Source organism: Strigops habroptila, chromosome Z (assembly GCF_004027225.2).
Source record: "Strigops habroptila isolate Jane chromosome Z, bStrHab1.2.pri, whole genome shotgun sequence".
Classification (NCBI taxonomy): Eukaryota; Metazoa; Chordata; class Aves; order Psittaciformes; family Psittacidae; genus Strigops; species Strigops habroptila.
The window spans coordinates 42327623-42350487 of record NC_044302.2 but is presented as its reverse complement, the minus strand read 5'-3'; the positions used below and the strand labels follow the sequence as shown (position 1 = coordinate 42350487).

At 47.7% G+C, this 22865-nt stretch overlaps 1 protein-coding gene across 3 annotated transcripts in view; it reads right to left on the bottom strand.

Moving 5' to 3' along the window:
- Window positions 1-5: 5 nt before the first annotated feature.
- TMOD1 (tropomodulin 1) overlaps window positions 6-22865 on the bottom strand; it is a 30466-nt gene continuing 7606 nt past the window's right edge. For 2 of the 3 annotated variants that reach the window (XM_030471231.1, XM_030471232.1), the window contains exons 2-10: window positions 18298-18461; window positions 16229-16385; window positions 12798-12917; window positions 8828-8917; window positions 8366-8496; window positions 6259-6366; window positions 4646-4789; window positions 3781-3925; window positions 6-1510 (exon numbers count right to left, since the gene is read on the bottom strand). In XM_030471231.1, the coding sequence (XP_030327091.1) occupies window positions 1446-1510; window positions 3781-3925; window positions 4646-4789; window positions 6259-6366; window positions 8366-8496; window positions 8828-8917; window positions 12798-12917; window positions 16229-16385; window positions 18298-18417 (1080 nt within the window). In that variant the 5' untranslated portion in view covers window positions 18418-18461 and the 3' untranslated portion in view covers window positions 6-1445. Of the gene's footprint in view, window positions 1511-3780; window positions 3926-4645; window positions 4790-6258; window positions 6367-8365; window positions 8497-8827; window positions 8918-12797; window positions 12918-16228; window positions 16386-18297; window positions 18462-19692; window positions 19759-22865 lie in introns of those variants that run through there. The other variant, XM_030471233.1, reaches the window with a different exon arrangement.

Sequence of the window (22865 nt, the reverse complement as noted above, 5' to 3'; positions counted from 1 at the left end):
AGCACTTTATTTGACACCACGGGTGCATTTATTAAGCTTTGAAGAGCAACAAACATGTTTCCCGCACTGCTGAAAGTACAGTGTTTCTCTCTTTCACTGGTCAGAGATAAATCACAGGTGGTATTTGTGCACAAGCTCTAAAGGAGTCTGGGGGACTTTTGCAGGGGTATGCGTAAAAGGCTGCAAAACTTCACTCTTAACAGATGCATACAGACAGATTTCTAGCAAGTGAAAACATTTTCTAGGACATGTCATCAGACCAAGAATAAGGCTTTAGTATGGCAGTGCTTCTGACAGGAGACTCTTCCTACAGAGCAGGATCCCACCCAGGTTAATAGCAGGAGTTTTGGATGGGATAGGGCTGGGTCCACTGCATGTCTGGGGACTATGCAAGCCTGTGAGGAATTCCTCCCAGGCCAGATGATGGGTGGTAGACTGTCTGACAAAAAGCTATCAGACTGTATGCAGTGTAAGTTCAGAGGTGGGCTATTTCACTGACCAGCTTTTCTAGGGCACAACACTTATTGTTGCACTTATGCAGACATTAGGAATGGCAGTAAAAGAAAATCCCCATCAGAACAAAATTTAATTAGTGGACACGGTCATCCAGACAAAACAGGAAAGAGAGAGAATGTGACATGTTTCCAGTGAGTATTTGGACACACGCTTTAACATTAGGAAACTGAAGGGAGTAAGGATTAGATAATTAGTTTGGCCATCTCTGTGGGTTTAGGATTTGTGTCACTTCTCTAAAGGTGACTCTTTTCTTCAGACATAGATAGGGTAGAAGAGTATTAGCCCATCCTAAACTGCTCAAGTCTTGGGACTCTTGTTTCATAATTGGTGGCCTTAAGTTCCTTATAATTAGGGGGTGGAGAAAATGAAACATGAGGATGTGTTTGATACAGCACCTCCAACAAATTGACTCAGCAAAGGTCAGTAAAAAACTGTAATTCACAATTCTTTAAATTAGCCATGTTTCCAGGTAGTAGAAGTGCTTGTTAAACTAGTTGCTCCTCCATTGTTGCTTGAGATCAATTTGGGGGAAAAAAATAAAGTATTTTTTTAACACTTCTGTAATTTGTGTGGAGCAGTTGTATCTTTCACTCATGCATACCACATCCTGACTGTATGAAACACCGTGCAGGAAGTTTATAGAAAAATTAAGTCCCAGGTTAATTAAGAATCACTTTTACACTGAGATGTACTCTAAATTGAGGTTGCATAAAGTTGGCAGGTTGTCACTGGCTTGAATAGTTTCCAACTCTACAGAAAACATCAACAGACCTACTGGGTAAAATGTTCAACTACAGCCACTAGTTAATTTAAACTGATAGTGCATAAAACAGAACTGAGGCACCACAAATACTCTGTCAAGGCACTTATTGCCTTTAGATTTCCACAGTGTAGAACAGATCACCGGGAATGACCTCCACAGCCAGGAATTACACTCCAGTTCTGCACTTGGGAAAAATAGGCCCGTTCAACTCTGCAAGTCTTCTCTTCCTCACTGAAAAAGAAGAAGAGGAGTCAGTCATGGCAACGGGAAGACGTGGATGGCAGGCTTGGCTTACCCGCTGTGCAAAGGAGCCGAGAGACCTACTTTCTGCCAGGAAAGAAACAGGATAGCATCAGCTTCTGAATTCCTGCATTAAGCAGCAGACACAGCCTTACGCAGTTTAAAATCAAGGAAGGTAAGATGAGGTTTCTGTCCCTAAGAATTTTTAGGGCCAGAAGCTACTTTCAGCCTTACCTCCCTTATTCTACAGTCAATTCTAGTTCACACAGTTTGTAATCTGACTTTGGCCAAAGCATCATCTGATGCTAACTGATGCAAAAGCGAGAGATGGGTGTCACAGTTTTTCCTTTGCTAGTTTTTCTCAATTGCCCTTGCAAATTTAAAAAAAAAAAAAAAAAAAAAATCTATTTTCTTTTCTTATCCTAAGCTTTCAGCCTCCAGCCCTCTGATTATGGTTAACACAGTCAAAGCAGCCTCATATCTACTCCTAAAGCTGATTTACAGCTCTGACAGCTACACTCATGACTTTTCAAGAAATGTATGTGAGGAAAAAAGGGAATAAAAAGTATAAAGGGATGCAGAAGCTAGCTCACGAGGATGAATGTAAAGGCCTTATAGTTGGTTCATACAGAGCATCTTAGAGAACAGAAGGTGTGAGACCAAAACCCAAGTTCTGCCAGCATCAGGTGACGATAGGCAAGAGCACTGGAGTGGAGCACAAGCAGAGAGCTATTGCTGACAGGGAGGAAAATAAAGTTTTTCTATTCTTATACATTGTCCAGGTGTAGAGCTGAGATGCTATTGCCAGAGACCATCAGACCAATGAGCTGCAAACAAGAACCAGATCAGACAAAAAAAATGCAGATCTTAATGGAAAGAGAGACAAATTTCACAACTGTTACATGGAAGGCAACTTGTGAATTCTTCCCTTTAACAGCAGGAACAATAAAACAATAAACAGCAGGAACTGGATTCAAATCTTCCAGCTGATTGCCAGGTGCTGCACGGTCATTAAAAACCTTGCTCTCTTCAAAAGGACAGAAAATAGCCAGCCTTTCCTGGTGCAGCTCTCTAGTGACCAAGAATGCAGCCACAGGCAGAATAAATGTGCAGTGAACTATAATACTGAGTATTCAGTGTGGTCCCTGAAGAACTGGCACATACTCCTATGCTTGGCCATGCTTCCTAAGAGCACGATGCTGGCTGAAGCAAGATTGACCTTTCTTTAATTTTTAAAACAAACTATTTATCATCTGTCTAAATACAGCAGCCACTTAAACTTCTTCTGTGGCTTTTAAACCTTTAGTTGATTTGTGAAGGTACAGAAGCCCCTGTCTGTGGTGAACCACACACAGATTAAGGCACGTGGTTGCAGTTTTCCACCATTTCTCATGGCTGGCATTCATACCTTACACCATTCATACCGCCCTCCCATGGGTTCTTCCTCATGTACAAAAAAGATAATGTGCAAACTTCTGCTTATTTCTCCCAGATATGTTGTCTGCCACTGCTGGGAAGGAGTTCGGTGCTATCATGTCTGTAACCAGCGTGACTGGTACGTTGGCTGCATTCAGTACTGCTCTGTGGGACTGATTCCCAGTGCTCTACAGCAGCTTGTAGCCAAGCAATGGAAAGCCCCTGCCGCATGCGTCGGCTGAAACGGCAGTTTGCAGACTTGCCCACATTTTGCTTCATAAGCAGTTCCCATCACTCATTGAGGGTATAAAGATAACTCAATGCCATGTGGCTTCCCACCTCTCCCTAGAAACACTTCCAATTTGTTTTGCCGAAGGGGATGGGCCAAGTCCCACTGCCATCGAAGTTCAACTCTACTACTTTTCATCTCCTTGTTAAAGTGGGAATGAAGCTAGAGGAAGACAAGCAGTTGGCAGGAATCACAAGTGCTGGCAGCTCATAATGCATGTGCCATATGCTGTATCATGTGCTGTGCCGAAGCACGTTAGTAGCTCTCACTCCTTCCCAACAAGACCCACTGTTACTGCCAAAAATGCTGCCTCTTCTGGGAGATCTAGCTGCCCCATGTCTCCAGGTTTGGACCGCAACCCTGTCCAAGAGCAGCTGCACTGGGGAACCAGTCAGTGAAGGCTGCTTTCCTCCTCAGGGGGCAAGGCATCATCACACTCTTCAAGAGGTGGTTTCTAATTCAAGCACATCCACCAGAGCTTTCAAGTTCTGCCCTGCTTCTGCCAGGAATTGCCCACAGAATCTTCCCATGCTCCCTGGCTTGTAGCCCAACTCACCTAGGTCATTGTTATTCATCATGGCATTGGACGCACGGAGCCGGGGACCTTGCTGAGTGAAATGGTACCCAAACTTCAGTAGGGAGGTATTCTTTTCCAACATGCTCGCAATCTCCATTTCTACTTTGTTGCCCAAGGGCTGGCTCTTTAGAAAACAGAAAAGCAAGCTGGTCAGGTCAGAGGACAATTCAGAACAAGCACTTTTATCTGCCATCTCCACCCCTTCCCTCTGCCTTTGGACCTGTTGGTCCATTTAGCATTCATGACTTGTAGCTGGTGAAACACTGGCCTATTCCTGGTACAACCAAGTGGCTCCAACTGCCACAGCAGACATTCCCACAAGTTCTTTTGCCCACAGACTTTATTTCTTGGACAGATCTGCAGCTCACAGATGTCTGGAGAAACTATGATTTCGAACTCCCAGTTACCTGCCCCTAAGTTCCCATTAGCTCAGCTGTTTTACTACCACCCTGTGGGTTTCTGGGGGACCTAAACATGCCACAGCGCCTGCTCCACTACATACTCTGGAGATCTCTTTCTCTTCTATTGTACATTTCAGTTTCTATAGAATAGAAATAGACATTATTATTTAAGTCTCTGCAAGAGCTCAGAGCAAGGTGATATTGCAGAGGTGCGGACAGCTGCATCACCGCTCTCCAGGGCAACACAAGCACCATGGAAAACTGATAACTGTGTGTAGTAGCAGATGCTGCTCAGGAACTGGAGCAGGAGCAAGGGGCTGAAACCTCTTCAAAGCAACCTGGCAGTGGTGGCGGGCTGCTGCCCTCCACCTTGACCAGCCACTCAGTTTCCTGCACCCAGGACGCGTTCACTGGCTCAGGGCTCCCGCTGGTGCAGGCTTTACCTGGTTGTCAATGCGCAGCTCTACGAGCGAGGTGTTGCCCTGGAGCGCTTCGACAACAGCCAGGATCCCAGACCCAGAAATGAAGTTTGATTCCACGTTCAGGCTCTTCAGCGTGTTGTTGACCTTCAGCATTTCTGCCAGTGCCTGCAGGCAGAGGGGGGCGGGAAGAGCTGGTAGTCAGGCAGAGTTCATGGGTTCAGAAGCAGGGGTTCAGCTCCCCTTGCCTCTGGAGGGCACTGGGAGGACCCCGTGTGCTGAGCAGTTTCACTGCCACCAGATGGGAGAGCTCTGTAGGGTGAAAGGGATTCCTGAACATGAGCATGTGGGAGGCCACAGCGAAACCTCATATGGACAAACCCTTAGGACCATCCCAAAAGATGACAGTCCACACCTATGAATGCCTTGTGATAGCTTCTCTCCCTCTTCTAAAGCTAGCATGGTGATAGCAGGGATGCTGGCCAGCTTCAGCCCTGCTTCCTTTCTGCACTGCTCCTTCTGTGTTGGGCTGAGATGCTTCCCATCACAGTAGGCAGAGAGAAGAGCATCTGTGTTGAACAAGGGATTCTCCACATCCAAGGTAACTTCCCAAGTAGCATCACAACCATATTAATCTCTTCTGCTTCCCTCAGCAGGCAAGACCAGAACTGGGCTGGCACACTCCTGTCCTGATCTGACAATCTCATTTCACAAGCTGCATGGGAGGACCCATCTATGCCATGAAGCAGAAGGAGCAGTGAGTGATGCCCAAGTAGCTGGGCTAGCCCGCACCCATTCACACAGCACTTGGCTCCCGGACGGTGTTCCATGGGCCCTCAAACAGCATGAGTGCTGCCTAAACAGGCTCCTTTCCCAGTACAGAGTGCCTGAAATACTGTGAGGGCTGTACTTGCTCTCCAAAAAGAAGGGTTTTTCGTAACAGGCAACTTGTGTGCACATGTGTGCGTGGAGGTAGGCAAGAATGACCTGGGTAAAGAAGACCAAAAACTGGCTGCAGTGGTGCTGGAGGAGCGTGCAAGGATGCAGCCTGGAAGGTAGCATGAGAGCCAGGCAGAATGCTGAACACCTCCCTGCATCCCTACTGACATGTGGATGCTGCAGACCCCTTGCAGCAGCCAGAAAGACCCTTTAGCACTCACACAGGCCACACAGAAGAGATGCAGTCCTGCTTCTGCACAGGTCTGCACAAAGGAATATACGAAAGAGCTGGAGCAGACATGTGCGACGGGAGGGATGGTGGGCACACAGCAGCGTACGGCTTTGTACCAACAGAAACCAGAGGGGTGGCCCTGGTGTAGGATACGAGACAAACTGCTTTTACAAAGTGCCGCTAGGAAGTCAGTTCTTGTCTCCTGCTCCTCTTCCGGGAGATCCTTGAGGACAAATATGAGACCACACAGGATTAAAGGATTGCATCCTGAAACCTCCACACGTCTGTCCCAAATCTCCACAAATGTCCTGTCTGTCGCTGGCTTTCACTAGCACCAAACACCAGAGGCACGGAACATGCCAAACATGACGTGAGGTGCAAAAGCAGTCACTTAGTAACTCCAAAAATACCTTGCCCAGGAACAGCTCCTGTCACAACTTTAAGACGATGAGCCAACAGTACTTACAAAAGCAACAGGATCATTGCTCCGTGTCCCAACTATACTGAACTTCTTCACATAGGTGTTATTTTTCAGCGCTTCCGCGAAAGCTTTTAGAGTTGGTATGGGAATATTCTGTGAAAAGAAGTGCAGAAAACCTGTTAGGCCATTAGCCATATAAAGGAACATGCGATACATTTAGATGACACTTTAAATTTCTTACCCAAGTCAAATCACCAAATGCACAGAAGTAATTTAAGAAGAGGTTGATAAACTTGTTTTTACAAGTTCTATTGCTATAATCAGTGTCGCCTAAGGAGCATTGCAATGTCTTCCCCTCTCTTATGAAGAAAGACTGATAGAGTTGGGCTTGTTCAGCCAGGAGAAGAGAAGGCTCCAGGGAGACCTCAGAGCAGCCTTCCAGTGCCTAAAAGGGCTGACAAGAGATCTGAAGAGGAAGTTTTTACAAGGGCATGTAGTGACAGGACAAGGGGAAATGGCTTTAAACTAACAGAGGGGAGATTTACATTAGACATTAGGAAAAAGTTCTTCCCTGTGAGGGTGGTGAGGCACTGGCACAGGTTGCCCAGAGAAGCTGGGGCTGCCCCATCCCTGGCAGTGCTCAAGGCCAGGTTGGACAGGGATTTGAGCAACCTGGTCTAGTGGAAGGTGTCCCTGCCTGTGGCAGGGGGTTGGAACTGAATGAGCTTTAAGGTCCTTTCCAACCCAAACCATTCTATTATTCTATGATTCAATTTCCCATTCTGCTGATAGCTCACTGCCTCGATTTGAAGCTACAGTGTCTCTGCTCTTTAATTTAATCTCCCAGAAACTCATCTATTTAGGAGTGCAAGTGCTGTGGGGATGTATGTAACTAAGATCCACGAGCCTACAAAGCACTGCTCCTGCACTTTTTAATACAAATGACAGCACTGAGCAACATTAATGTCATGTTCAGGAAAATTTCCACCTACAGGGCCTGATCCAGAAAGGTATGAAACCAACTCCTTGTAGTACAAAGCACAGACACCTCTGATTGCTTTATACAACTTCTTTCAGGCTAATATTTGCCATGCTAGGTCTCAGCCCAGAAAATAAATCCATGCGGCTTATCCTGGTTCTTACAAAATGAGTATTTTTCACTTATCCAGCACTTTAGATGCCCTTTTCAGATGCACGATTTTTTGCCTGTCTAAAATTTTAAGTGGTATCCTCAACTTGGAGTTCTTGCCACCCCATCTGGACCCCACCGTGTGGAATCGCCTATAGTCAAAGCCATAACACAGGGGCCAGCAGTTTACCATCTCCACCGCTCCCCAGTTCTCCAAACTGTGTCCCAAAGTCGTGACTCCAACACACACAAAAGTGCCTGCCTGCCGGATCCTCAACCTGCTGTCCTCACGGGACACTCAGGGTCACTAGGCAGAACCAAATACACAAAAGTAAAAATCTTTTCCTTATAGAAAGCTGCAGGTGGCATGGCACAAGTGTTTTCAATGCGCATGTGCAGTTAACCACGTACTCGCTGTTTGAATATATCATCATTCAACAGACCCCATGGGATGGAGGTCCTGGAGTCAGGGCAGACAGACGGAAACTGTATTTTTTAGTATGTGCATGTGTCCCAGAGGCAACTAAGAACTGGTGCTGTGTCCTGATTTGCTCTCTACAAGTAGTAAAGGTGTCCCACAGAAGAAATTGGTGGGAGATGGACAGGGCTACCTGCAAGAAGGGAAGTTTCTTCATATCTTAATTGCAAGTGTACGGATTTTTCCTTTTTCTTCACACCATTTTATGTTAACATAAACAGCCCCCTGTCCCTCAAAATGTGCCTGACTAAACCGTTAAAACAACCTAGAATGCCTTTAACCAGACAGGCTGGAGATGGGTCTCCCAGACTACCCTAAACACAGCTTCGCTCTTTCAGGCATCTACAGGAGTCCTGCTACTATTGCCCCACAGCAGGTAACAACGCCTGTTGTCCAAAACAGAGATGGAAAGCACTGGCATTCCTCGTCTGGCTACACACAGTGTTATGGTATCACTGTGCAGCAAAATAGACTTGGTCTCTGCCTTCTGTGTATCAAATATTTGGTCCTGTTACTAAGAGAGGAGAGTAGAAAGCAGCAAATACCATAATATTGTTAAGGTTGACTTCCTCGAGGTCAGGATCATTGCTTTGTATTCGCTTCAGAGTTTCCTCCACATCCGTTGAGTTCGGTTCCTCATCCGGAACTGGTTTGTACTGTGTGGGCTTAATTACACCTGCAAGTGTAATGACAAGCAAGACATGTGAAACAGAAAGCACCCTGAGCAGCAGCATGGCCTCTTCCAGAAGCAGTGCATGACTGGACACATAGATGTAAGATGAGAGACTGAACAAGCATTCATCAGCTCCATTTATGCTCATGTATATCCACAAACGCTGCCCACCACTGGGGCCAACTGCCACAGGACATGTTGCCTCCTGCTAAATGCTAGCAGGGTCCAAACCTAGGTGATGGAGGGCATCCAGCCTAAAAATAATTCCCACTTTGCCTCTACTAGCAGCTTCAAAGCCAAACGCTGCAGCCTGCTGACACTCTAAACCACTTACTGTTGAGCCCTTCTTTGTTCACGATGGTGCTGCTCCCCAGTGCCTCATAGTACTGCTGGTTACTCATCAAGGTGTGCATACCAAGGATGGCTACAGAAAAAGAGAAGGACAACATGAGTTATTATGGGCTCCAAAGCCAGGAAAAGATGCATACATGCTGTGCTTCCTGGGATGGGGGTACATAGCACATTACCTTTCCCTGGGCAAGCACAGAACAACATACAAAGGTGGGACCAAGCCCTCTGGCTGTCATAAATACACAACAGGGCTCAGATGTGCTCCCTTGTTTATTCCAATGTAGCACGATTCATGGGAGAAGAGGACCATCATCTTGTGGACAACAAACAGACAAACAGCCAAGGCTTCCCAGTAGCCAACTTGATTCAGCATCACACAAAAATACCGAGGCGAAGATAATAAAACACTAAAATTGCCATTGGTAGGCTTTAATCTAAGGGGTCCAGCCGAGTAGGAGCCTGCACATCCTCATCCCCTTTGGGCATATGCCACTCACTGTGACAGTCAGTGTGTGAGATGTGCTGCATCCCATGCAGAGACAAGCCGACCCCTCAGGCAGCAACATACAAAGTGGTGACGGCAACACACACCATGTTTTTACTCAACAACAAGCAGGGGCAGTGATGGTGGTGTGCTCTGAATTGATCTTTGTACGCTTGGAAGTTGATGCCGTAAGAAGCTAAGGCTCTGCTGCCTCAGACAAAATGCAGAAAGTGATGGTATGAACAAAAGCAAAAGACTGTAGGAGCCCAAGAGCTGAACTTCTGCCAACTTGTGTACCTCAGGCTCATAGCTCAAAACCAATATGCAAATGCATACTGAAACGTGCCCAGGGGGATCTGCTGACATTCTTGCCAGCTGCAAATGAGCAATGGGAAGCCAATGGCTTAGAAACATTTGGGCAAAAGTTCTGTTTTAAAAATAACCCTGCTACTCACAGCAAGTTCATGTTTGAAAATAAACTGGTTTTTTAATCAACTTTTCTTTTATAACGATATGACTTTAAAGAAAAATGCAGACACATGAATACTTGCTATAATCAGACACACTTGAAGAAACCTTGGCCTCCAGATGGGCACAGTGGCTAAAATAAGTAAAGGACATAACCCCCTAAAATTCAAACATGCCACCACAAAGGCACTTTGCTTTCCCATTTCCCCTCTTATGCAGTCCATCACCACTTCCTCAGTGCTTGGCCAAGAAGGGCCAGGAGTTGCAGGAGAAGGCTATCCCTGAGGCCCATAACGCAAACGGAATCTGGTATGGTGACAGCTCACTGTGACTCCATGTCTGGGTTGCATGAGCAGAACAGTCTGCAGCAAAGGATGTGAACAAACACCACCATCCACTCCCCAGCACACCCCTGACTGGATTTCACAGAGCCAAGCAGCCTCTGTCTGAAAGCCTGAGTGAGGCTGGGCACTTTGGGTTTGCTGTTTTTATTTTAGTTGGCCCCTTCCTCTGCCATGTACTCACAGATTAAGTTTTCAGGAGCGCAAAACAGCCCATAGAAATAATTTGCAGGCTCAGCATTTTGGGGACACACATATGCCCCAAACATGGCTTACTCCAACAACAGAATCTCTCTACCAGCCAGGACTGTGAACAGAGGGAAGGATCTGCTGTTATGACCATGCAGGGTTCTGGGGGCTAAAGCTTGTGCTGGTAGACAAGAGGGACCTGCTGTTTGTGAGTCTGGTGCTTGCTGATGTCTTATCCAAAGAACTCTGGGAGAAAGAAGACATCCCATTTCTGCCTCCCCCAGCTGACCAAAAGCATGGGAGCCCTTCCAGGACTTGGTGGGAGCCACCCAAAAGAGCTCAGGATCCAATATGCCATGGCTGACAATGAGCCCCGCTAAATGGGCAGGAGCAAAACGAGCTCCTACAAATGAGCCTTGCTAAGCAGGCAGAAGCAACACTGCCACTGCCAATATTGAGATTTCAGCACAGCCTGTATCTCATCAGTTCTCCTGCCACCACTTCAAGTGCATTCTCCCAACAATTCTAGAACAAGGTGCCCCAAAACAGCGTTCCTCTGTGAAAATAACTGCTGCACAGATCTGGAGTTTAGAAAGGCAGATTTTATAGGACAGGGCTTCATAGGGCTCTAGAAACACAGAGAAAAACCCAGAGATGCAGTGCTTGGCCAGGGTACTTATGTTGGAAGCCTTAACGCAGAAACACATTTCTAAGACAGAGTATGGTATTATTATGTAGAAGATGTCTAGTTGATGCAGTTATTCTACAGGCTATCTTACAGACTTCTGGCCAGGAAGGTACTGCTAGGGAGTATGGAAGTCTGAAGGAAATGGAACTGGAAGAAGAACCAGTAGCACTGAAATACTCATCAACTGCTAGATCAGCAGGGACGTGTGAGCTCAGTAAAGCACCAAGAGGTTGTTCTGCTTTCAGCTGGGACAGAGTTAATTTTCTCTCTAGCAGCTGGTACAGTGCTGCGTTTTGGCTTTAGTCTGAGACTAATGTTGAACCACGACAGGGGTATTCACACGTTCCTTTGGCCAAGATATACCCGACCCCAGTCACAGAGCTAAGTCCATGTTACTGGCTTCAGCAAGATACCAATATTGTCATCTCTGAAGTGGCAGAGCAAGGAGGCTTGCAGGAGGTCACCTCCATTCAGAAAACACTGCCAGGAAAGCAGCAATGGGACACTGCTTGAACTTGCCTAGCATGGAGGTGTAAGCCCCTCAGGTAGGTAGGGACCACGCCTGCCCTTGGCTCATTGAGCCTCCTGGTGGAGAGCACACTGTCAGCGCTTGAACAGGGCATCTGAAATTGCTTTGCCCCCCTCTCCAGCTTCCTGTGCATTTCAACCTGCTTCTCGGTCATCAGGTGCACCAACCTTTCAATGCTGAATTCTCTCACCTGTGAACTAACACTCACAAAACCGACCGAGCACACAAATCGCAAGAAAACCATAGCTTTACAATGAGCTGGAAAAGCTTCTTAACAAATCACATCCCTGAGCATCCATTGCAAGTCGACTCTAACCTGACAGCTCTTATAATAGGTTACACAAGAAATCCACATTCTCACTGGGTCTGCTTGATCGTTTCCTAGAGGTTTGGCTCGAAGAAAGCTGCGCTCCTGAAGGTGACAGGCTGCAATTTGCAAGATTCAGTGGCAGAGTCAGGAGAAGAGATTAAAGAGCACACTCTGTTCCCTTGATAAATCCTTGGTTGATGAGGGGAAGGCTGTGGACATTGTCTGTTTGGATTTTAGTAAAGCATTTGACACCGTCTCCCACAGCATTCTCCTGGAGAAATTGGCTGCTCATGGCCTGGATAGGTGTATTCTTCGCTGGGTTGGAAACTGGCTAGGTGGCCTGTTTGGAGAAAAAAAGGCTCAGCAGGGACCTTATCGCTCTCTACAGCTACCTGAAAGGAGGTTGTAGTGAGGTGGGGGTTGGTCTCTTCTCCCAGGTAACAAGTGACAGGACAAGAGGCTTCAAGCTGCGCCAGAGGAGGTTTAGATTGGATATTGGGAAACATTTCTTCACAGAGAAGGTGATCAGGCATTGGAACAGGCTGTCCAGGGCAGTGGTGGAGTCACCGTCCCTGGAAGTGTTCAAACCCCATGTGGGTGAGCCCCTCAGTGATATGGTTTAGTGGCAGTCTTGGCAGTGCTGGGGTAATGGTTGGACTTGATGACATTAAAGGTCTTTTCCATCCTAGTTGATTTTATGCTTCTATGATTCTTCTCCCTTCACACCTTTGGTCCATGGTCCTGATTAAATCACAAGAGCTGAGAGTAACTTTAAACATACACTTCTTTCCTTTTTTTTTAAACAAAGAAATAAATCCTGTCCAAACTGACAGCATTCAGATTAATAGCAAAAAGCTCAATAGCTCATTTACCATGAAAGAACAAACAGAAAGAAACTAGTAGTCAAACAACCTGAACTCCCAATTCACGTGAAACTATTTTACCAGCAATGTCACAGAGCTCTGCATCAGAGGCGTTAGCAAGGGCTTCCTCCAATTCAGGCTCCAGGGTCACACTTTCCAAAACAGGATCCATTGGCTTCTGCTTGGGGATCCAAGCTTTTCCTATAAATGTAAAGCAAGGTCACTCTCAGTACAGCCATAGCACCTGTCTTACAACTAGTTGTGCAGATGCGTTTCCATGGGGTGAGATCTGCACAGCAGAAAGGACAGGGGGGCACAAAGACCTAGAGAAAAATCAGAGCAGACACTGAATCCCTTCCCGTTAGCCTGGCCTGAGTCCTGCTGTGGTGTGAGCTGGGAGGCACCTGCCAGACACCTCCAACCATGGAGCTGGACTCTTTCACCAGCACAGAGGCTGCACCTACAAAAACCCAGTAGTCCATTTGTACAGGACAATGATGGTTCAATACACAGCAGACAGAAAGCCATGCACAGCCCGACCCTGCAGGACTTCACTTCTTTGAAGGCTGCATGAAACGGATGGAGATTTGCCAGCACTCACATGGACAAGAGCGACCAGGGGCCTGGGTCCAGCACTGTGCAGGATTGGTCCTGCCAGGGAGACAGCTCCTGCTGCTAACTCCAAATGCATGGTGACTGGGCAGATGGTACATCAGACAGAAGAGGGTGGAAAGGAGGTGGTGGAGGGTGTCTGGCAGCAGGCAGGGCTAGCAGCCCAGCGAGCACATGGGGTGCAAACAGAAACAGGCTTGGGGCAGCTGATTGAGCTCAACATTGCTGCAGAGGACATTAGGGCAGGGTGGAGAGACACAGAGGGCATGTCAGATGGACACCTCCATGCTCTATCTCCCAGGACAGCAACAGGCCAAGGAACAGGCCTTTTCCCTACAGGTCAGAGGTGCAAAGCAACAGGTACAGCTTGTAACAAAAGCTGCCATCTCAGCTGCTTGTCTGTGGCCTGGACAAGGGGCTGTGCAGCAAGCGGCACAGCTCCAGCCCAGCTCAGAATGCCCTGGGCTCCTAGCAGACCCCATGCCCAGGATGATCACCAGGCAAGCCACAATGCTTTCTCTGCCAGAGCTGGCTGCGTCCTGGATAGGCGTGGGGCAGCAGGAAGGGTTCATGGCACTGCATGGAATGCTCCCAGCTCTCATTGCTCGCAGCGCCAGTGGGTGGGCAGATCGGTGTGTGGAGGTCTGAGATAACATAGCGGGGCACCTAGCTGTGGCTACCCCTGCTGCCACGGAAGAACAGACAGGATGAAGCTTGTGGTGTTTCATACCACCACAGCAGGGAGCAGTCTGCTGGGTAAACCCAGCGCTGCTGCAGCGCGGGAGGAGGGATCCCAGAGCAGTCCCCTGCCCTGAGATAATCCAGGATCACTGCAGCGAGATAGTGAGTGCAAAGCTCTCAGCCTGGCATGCCTGCCAGGACTATTTTTGTCCCCACTCTGAAACCAGAGTCAGCGGCACCAAAGGGGAGGAGAAAAAAAAAAGATCCTGCTGCTCAGGGATGTGCAGAAACAGAAGTGGCTAAATTTAGCCTCAAGGAAGAAGCAATGTGCTTCGGGCTCCCCCAGCTTGAAATAGAGGCCGCTATAAACAGCTTTATCCAAAACAGCCCATCTCTTGCCTGCGCACTGCCGCCCTGACGAAGAGAGCAGGAATCTGCCTCCTGGGACATAGCTGCTCTCACAAAAATAGGCAGTGTCATGTGTGCCTGCACGGCCAGGCACCTTCTGGGTATCCTGCCTGGGGAGGGTACCTCAGCTCTGCCCTGGTACAAGGACCCGGAGCCACTGTCCCACCGGACACATGGCTCAGCAAACTGCACACCATCTGGTCAGTTCAGCAGGAAACAGGGAAAACAGGGCAGCTTAATTCTGCCATCACACAGCAACTGCTCTTGACATCTTAGCACCATTGAAACTTATGGGGTTTAATTGTAGAAAGGTTCATATCTCAGTCATGCTTCATTACCAGTTTGAACTTTAAATTAATAGGTACATGCAAACACAGCATTATATATCAAATTGCAGCATGTATGCACACGTCAACTGCTACTCTGTCCAGCAGCATGGCCAGGGAGAGCACCTCCCACAGCAAGCTAGTAAATCACCCTCTGAACTGCAAATGCGGTGATTTATTTCCACAGCTGTGAACATGTAATTTACTGCCTCCGTCTCACAGTCACTGTAAGTAATGTCTTCACTCAACTGTGTGTTACAAGTGAAAATATATTTAATGTGTTTGAGATCACATCAGATTGAAATATGATTAGCTCAGACCAGAAGCTGAAGACTCAAAATGCCTGAAATACCTTCACCTCCTGCTGAGCGCTGCTATTACTTGCTGGGGTAGGGTATGCTTGAAGTTGCTAAATCACTCTTCCTGATAGCACTCAATTTACTCTTTTCAATTACTTCTTTCAAGGAAAATTCTTTTCTTTTTTTTCTTTTTCTTCGCTTTTTTTCCTAAAAATACTACCTTGTTTTATTAAATGGACAGATTTAACACAAGCTCTTTCACAGTGAGCTATGTGGATCAGTAAGGCGGCAGCTTTGAGAAACACCACAACTGGGAAACATTCTCCTATGCTTAAATGTTCATGAGGCAACCAGTAGTGAGAGCAGTGTGTAATCACATCTGCTGCAGGGGGATCATGTTACAGGGGGGGACACCACCAGAAAAAAGCTGCTGAGACGCTCCTGGAACCCAGAGGCAAGGACTGACCAAACGATGTCTCACATCGGATGGTATTCAGAGTGCTAATGGGAGCAGGAAAGCCCTTTGGATAATACAAATGTCCCAGAAGAACAGGAAAAGATGCCAGAAGGAATGAGAAAAGGCAGAGCAAACCCCTTTCTCAAAAGCCCTAGGGCCATGCAGAGTAGGGGTGCAGGGTACAGCGCAGGGAGACAGAAACGTGCAAACTGCAGAACACTGGGAAATGGGGCTGGGGTTGTCCAGGGGTGATAAAGACTAGACAGGAACTGTTGGGATCATCACAGCTGAGCGAAGCTGTGGAGCTTCTCTATACCAAGACGAAGTTCAGAATGTAAGGATGAAGGACAAAAGGCAATGTTGGAAGACGGAGCACAGGCTCCAGAACTCACAGGTCAGAGAAGGAACAAGAGAGGACAGAAGATGATGTCCACCCCAGAGCTTGATACAGCTGCAGTGGGATGGGGATGGAAAGAGGCTGCACAGTGGTACAGCCTTTGTCCATTACTTACCAGATGGTACCCAAATCAGCAAGCACATCAACCTCCCGGGCACACCCCAGTTTATCAGCCAACATGGGCTGGAGCTAGACAGCGGACAGCGGATCTACCACCCCAGCGGTGTCGAAATGAAGTCACAGTAATGCAGATCAGGCACAGCCCTTTTGCTGTGCACCCACTGCACCACTTCATCGCAACACACTGAGCGTGGTGCAAAGGATGACCGTACCTCTCTTTTCACCCGTGAATGGAACCAAGTCTTCTCTGTCTTTAACATCCTTTGCCTGCTTTTCTAGGTGGGCCATGAGTTCCTCCCTTTTGAATGGGCCAGTTGGTGGCTTTTGTGTCTGATCCCGCTGCCTGAGCCCTGCTGGCAGCAATGCATTCTGGGCAGAGAGGGGAGAAACACGGGTTATCTCTGCAGGCCCCATCCATCAAACCCTCTCCCCTCTCCACTTTCCCCATTGCACTTTCTTCCACATCGCTGGACAATCTCCTTCTCCTTCTGTCGAAGGTTATCTTGATCTAACCAATTCCCACATGATTTAAGACACGTAATGCTCCTTCCCCCCTACAATTTTAAATGCTGGCTCCACTACAAGATCTCCATGCTGCCAAGTGGGCGTTTCTCCAAAACAGCAGCTTTCTCTGGGGGCTCTCAGTCGTCACCTCTTGCTATTCCTAGCCTCTTCCCCACCCTCACCATTTCTGCTGCCTCTTCACAACAGTTGCAACACCAGAACCAAGCTGCTAATCTCAAAGGATCTTCTCCCTATATGTGCCTGCCCAAGGGCCCACATGCCCCATGAGTCCCAGCAAGAATCAGTTCCGGGAAATCCATGGTCTTTCACAGAGCAGAGCAGAGAGCTGCGGTGGTTCCTTCTCTGCTTCATGGTCCATCACAAAACTATAGGGAAGGTCTCTCCGTTGCAGAATAAAACCCCTGCAAACCTCAGCCCTTCTGCAAACTGCCTCGGTATTCAGTCACATTAGCCACCATGGGAAGTTGCTTTGTGCCTGACACATGCGGCACGTAAGCACCTGCTTATATTTAAATATAGAACAGCCTTAATGCAGTAAGTAAGACTATTCCCAGATTTGGCACTAAGCATGTTCTTTAAAGCTTTGCTGGATAGAAGTCAACATTTACTTTTTAAGACATCCAAGGTGATTTTGAACACCGCACTGATCTTTCCATGCCTGCCTAATTAAAGTAATTCATTATAATTTAAATTTTTATCATTGAAAATCCTGGGAAGGAGAATTACTAATAGGCAGCAATTAGGCTTGCGCAACCTTGGGAGGCAAGAGAGGAGAACTGTGCTAACGCACAAGCAAGGAGGTGTAGGAAACAGCTTGCTTCCTCAGGCTTCATGCTGTGAGGCATGAGCATGCAATCGTTGTGCTTTAACTCCTGTACTCAGGCTACACCTGCAGTGGCAGGTATTTTTTACCTTTATGCACCCTTCACAGAACACTGCCTGACTCTGCGTCTTCCGAGTCAGCTATAACCAGCCCATCAGCCCATACACATGCTTAGTCCCGGGAGCCAGCCTGCACCTCTTAATTACTTTCCTGCATTGCCATTAAAAATACTGATGATGCAATCGCCACCGCCCATCATTTCCCCCAGGAACACTAACTGCATGTAGCAGGAACAATCCCTCACTTGGCAGTGCCCAGCCTCATCAGCTAACGTTGCCATAACCCAGGGGCCTGCCAGTTGGCTCTGCGCATCCCCTGCTGGGGCCACAGGACAACGCTGCCTCCAAACAGTTTTCACTGCTTGGCACCAGCAGGTCCAGTGTTTCCATATGTGCAGCTCTTGCTAATGTTAGGAAATTGCTAAAAAACAATTGTCCCATTTTGCAAAAATCTAGGATTTGGATTTCTGCCTAAATGGAGAAAAATACAGACTGGTTTGCTATGAAAATAAAAGCCAAGCAACCCAGAAATCCCAAAACATTCCTTCCGAGGTGGCCTGATCAGAAGCGATAGATCCTGTTTCTGCAGGTTTATCACCCTGCACCAGTACTGGCTTACATTGGTGCTGTAAATCACAGCAGAGCATGCACACTGGGGCAAAGGTAGGGCAATATCACAGAAACAAAGTCCCACGTGTAGGCCGTGCTTGTGATAGCAAAACTGCTTCTGCTCACCTGTGGCCAGTCTCCTCCATCCTTGCACTGAGTACAGGCTCTGCAAAGAATCCCACTTAAATATAGTTTACTAGTGCAGCCCATTCCCCTACAAATACAGAGATTTATCACCTAGAAATCCTATGTAAAAATGACTTACATCAGGATCCAGCTCTTCCAGTTCATCCTCTAACTTCCTGAGCTCCTCCTCTGTCAGTGCTCCAAGGATCTTGTCTTCATCCAGGTCTCGGTATTTTTCTAACTCCTTTCTGTAAGACATCTTAGAGGAGCCTTGTGAATCTCGCTTTTATGCTGAAAGAGGACCTGAAAAGAAAACGAAGCATAACACTGAATACATGAAACATGACACGGCGGCCCGTCTGGTTGGGGAATGACGAATACCACAGAGTTGCAGAAGATTTATGCTTAAAGCGTGGCTGACTTCAAAGCCAGGATTGCTCAGGCCCCCCTGTCCATATCCTACATGCAAGTGACAGCCCATGGTCCTGAGAGCAGCACAACTTCAGTAGCACATTGCCCCATCACTGACTTACAGGGCAGCACTGAGGAAGTTCTTTGTACAGGACCCTGGCTAGAGGTGTCAAACAATACCAGATATTAACAAAGTGTCCTAGGCATTTATTTCCTTGAAAGACAATAAACGAGAAACCATAGTCTGCAGCTCTCATGCCCTTACAAGCCCGCACTAACACCTCTCTGCACATGGCACTCCAGATAACATAGTCACCAGATGGGAAAACAGATTTGTGGCATCACTGAGTACCTCTGAGCCCTGCAAACCTCCACAAGGCTGCAGTGCAGCATTCTTCCCTGTGTTTTAAGGCCACAAGGAGATCAGGAAGTATTATCCACTTGTGTTCAGGAGGCTGACAGTTAAACATGCTGTTCAGTGACCCACCTTCCCCAGGAGAACACGTTTGTGCTGTGTAAGCTATGCAGCTGACCTGAGCATTACTGCACATCTAAACTAGTCCTTCAAGACGAGTATCAGGCGTAACACACTAACTGACCTATCTGACCCAGGGGTTTGCCCCATGTCTCCTACTATAAAATGCCATACACCATCACACACACGTAACTGGGCCTCTGCCAGCTCTAAAAGACTGCAGTAGACCTACAAAGGTCAACGTGTTTAAAATATGCAGGTGGGTTAAAAATACACTCACTACAACACACAAAAACGTGTTCAACTCTGCTTTTTTGCTGAAAGTGCCATAGCACTCTGTACATTTAAGGGTTTTTGGCTCATTTTTGCAGAGGGTATTGAACTCCAGGTAATTTAAACTGGCTTTTCCTACAGTTTAAAGAAGTCCTGTTATTCTCTCGAGTGGCATTTACATTAAAATAACACCAAGGCCTGCTCATTTTTCCAAGGAGCCAAATTGAGCATCTATAAATGGCCTCTTTTCAGCTTCTGCAGAGCTGGGGGGCCCTACTCCAAGTCACATCTCCCCAGCTTTGCCCATACTCTTAGGGCGGATCATGTTTTCATGATCGCTCTTCATTAGCGGAGAAGTCTCTTTATACAACTTACAGCACAGCTGCTGGTCCAGATCGGAGAATTATCTTTAGCTTGGTCACAAAAGGGCACACTAACACACACATGGCCTGCCAGCAAGCCCTTAAATTTAGAGCTGTCATCTGGTCAGACGTTTGGTGTCCCGCTGGTGTGATGGCAATTCTTGCATCACTCACATTCCTGCCACTCACCACTTAGGAGGTGGAGCGCCAGGAGACTCCTGGGTGGGAGGAGCAGCCCCCAAGGCTCCTATAGAGGCTGAAAAACAGCTTTTTGTGGGATGGTTTGCTCCATACAGTCAACCTGCAGGCACCAGGGTCGAGGGCAGTGGGAGGGTGAAGGAGGAAGCATGGGCTACGGTGGGTTTCGCTAAGCAAGTGGGGGACTCCAGCACTCCTGTGCTTTACCAATCCCTGCAGCAGTCACTACCAGGCATCTCGAGCTGTGAGACTGATGTGCAGCAGCCATGCAACCGTGCATGGGTCAGGCTAGGAGCCACGTCCAGCAGCTCAGACCCACCAGGACTGCCCTTCTGGTTGGCACAGAGAAAAGTGGAGCCTTTATCACAATTACCTAACGAGGCCAGGCCAGGTTGGACGGGGCTTTGAGCGACCTGGTCTAGTGTGAGGTATCCCTGCCCATGGCAGGGGGATTGAGCTAGATGATCTTTAAGGTCCTTTCCAACCCAAACCATTCTATGATTCTATGAAGAACAAACGCTTGTCATTACAGCAATTTATTACTCTGATGTGGGAGATCCTAGAAAAGCAGTCTGGACCTGGATCTGGAGATGTGCCATCCCACTGCAACCTTAGCTTGAAGCACACGAACCATGACTAGCCTGTATTTCATATTCAATTCTTAGTTTTGACTCCCCTGCTGTGGAAGCAGCTGGAGCTAAGAGCAGGCAGGACGGCAGCGGATAACCCACCCCAGGCTGGTAAATTCCCTGCAATGGTTTAAAATACCCACAGCTGCCATGCACATGGCAACCTCCATCTTGGCTACGTGTGGTCAACAACTCCTGAGGCAGCCCCAGCCCCTTCCTAGCGATGGTGGCTGGGCTGGGATGGAGCTCAGCAGGGTTGACCTTGTCGCTTCCTGCCAGAAGGACAGAGACTGTTAGCACCAAGAGGCGAAAGGCGGGACAGACATCGGATGTCAGTACGCGCAGGCAACACTTCGGGAAAGCGCTTCGGGTTTCAAAGCATCCTGCAGAGATATGAAGCTGGGGCTGCATATAGCAAAGGCCCTGAGGGGTGAGGACAGGTGCAGAGCCTGCTGAAGCACGGCCCAAATCCCACTTGGGAGAGTTCTGTTCACTATGTACCCCAGGCAGAGCTGCTGGGATGGCTCAGGGCGCTCAGCCTCGCTGGTGCAGCCACACAGTGCCAACAACTCCAGAGCTGCCACAGAGAGCGCATCGTGCCGTGGCACAGGGCACTGGGTACCACTCCATGCCACTGGACCAACCCTGCGGGCTCGGCACCGCAGCCTCCAGCACCAGGACTTGCTCCCCCTTATCTCCACATTCCCAGCCTCTCCTACCCTGTCTTGCTAACGAGTGCTGGGATTAAAAACAAAAGAGCCCTTCTTTCATGTGAAAGTTTTATTCCTCTTCTAGTTTTTTCAACAAAATAGTCCAGACTCTTATCTTGAAAATTTTTCACAATGAGAACAATCAGCCATTGGAATAATCTCCACAGGGAAGTGATGGATTCCCCAATGCTGGATGCTTCTAAGATTAAGTGGGACAGTGTTCTGGGCTATCTTGTCTAGGCTGTGCTTTTGCCAAGAAAGGTTGGACCAGATGATCCTTGAAGTCCCTTCCAACCTGGTATTCTACAATTCTATGATCTGCTGTAAATGGCCAGAGGGCTTTGTAGTGCCAAAAATAATAAAGTGGGTAATTCTGCCTAATCCTAACTGTTTTCACTTACACAACATGCTGGAACACCCACCGCCACAAACAGCTCTCACTGACCCCTGCTAGCATTCAGGCATGGTTTAACACAGGTCCCCCCACACGTGCACTCCAAAGCAACCCAAAAGCTCCAGCACAACCCAATATTATATCCATGTTTTAAATCCAGACGCTTCTTGACATTTAGGAAAGAGTTAACTCTCAGTCACCACAAATCTGCTCAATCAAGTCTATTCTCAATGCCTTCATAAGATGGCAGCTTGGATTTCTTGCTGTTTTTCATTAAACCTGTCGCTACACTTTTCATTCAATCAATGAAAGAAGCATCACAGCAAAATATATATGTAATGTACAGGAGCTGCACAGGACGGATACTATTAGAACTTTAAGTCCTCCAAAAATTGAAATTCATATTGACTACAAAGACAGCAAGGTATTAGGTCTCACTGTCCAAAGTATTAATCAGACACATGAGAAGACAGCCTGAGCACTTGCACTTGGTAAGACTGAAGAGCACACAAGTTGGTACACATGTAGACCAATAAAAAGGTTCAAGGAGAAAAATCATGTCATGTGAGAGATGAACATACACCATAGGTCATCTACAGGGAAGACTGTTCCTACCATGAATATAGGAAAACAAAGTAAATCAACAACAGCAAAAAAAGGCAACATTTGGGATTATGATGGGGATGGGACAGTTTCTTTCTGAAGGGTCCAAACCCACTGAACAAACAAATAGGTGTTGTAGAACAAGTGAAAATGAAAAGCATCCCATACGACACTGGAAATGCTCCTTTCACTGCTCTGCAGCAGTACAGCCTCCTGCAGTGCTACGGCCTTTCTGGGACACCGGAACCTGGGAGCAGCACTGACTTCCCTGCAGGGAGCCAGCGGAGACCTGGGAAGGTGGCCCACAAGGGACCACTGTGTCCCATCCACAGCAGAGAGCAGGCACAGGGACATGATCATAGAATCACGGAATAGTTTGGTTTGGAAGGGACCTCCAAAGCTCATCTAGTCCAACTCCCCTGCGATGAGCAGGGACATCTTACACTAGACCAGGTTGCCCAGAACCACATCCAGCCTGGCCTTGAATGTCCCCAGAGATGGCGCATCCACCACCTCTCTGGGCAGCCCGTGCCCAGTGTAACAGTGTTTTACCATCCTCATTGTAAAAAATGTCTTCCTCACGTCCATGCTCATGGTTTTCAGGTGTGCAAGCAGGGAGGGCAGGCGCAGGGCAGCAATGGGCTCAGGCTGC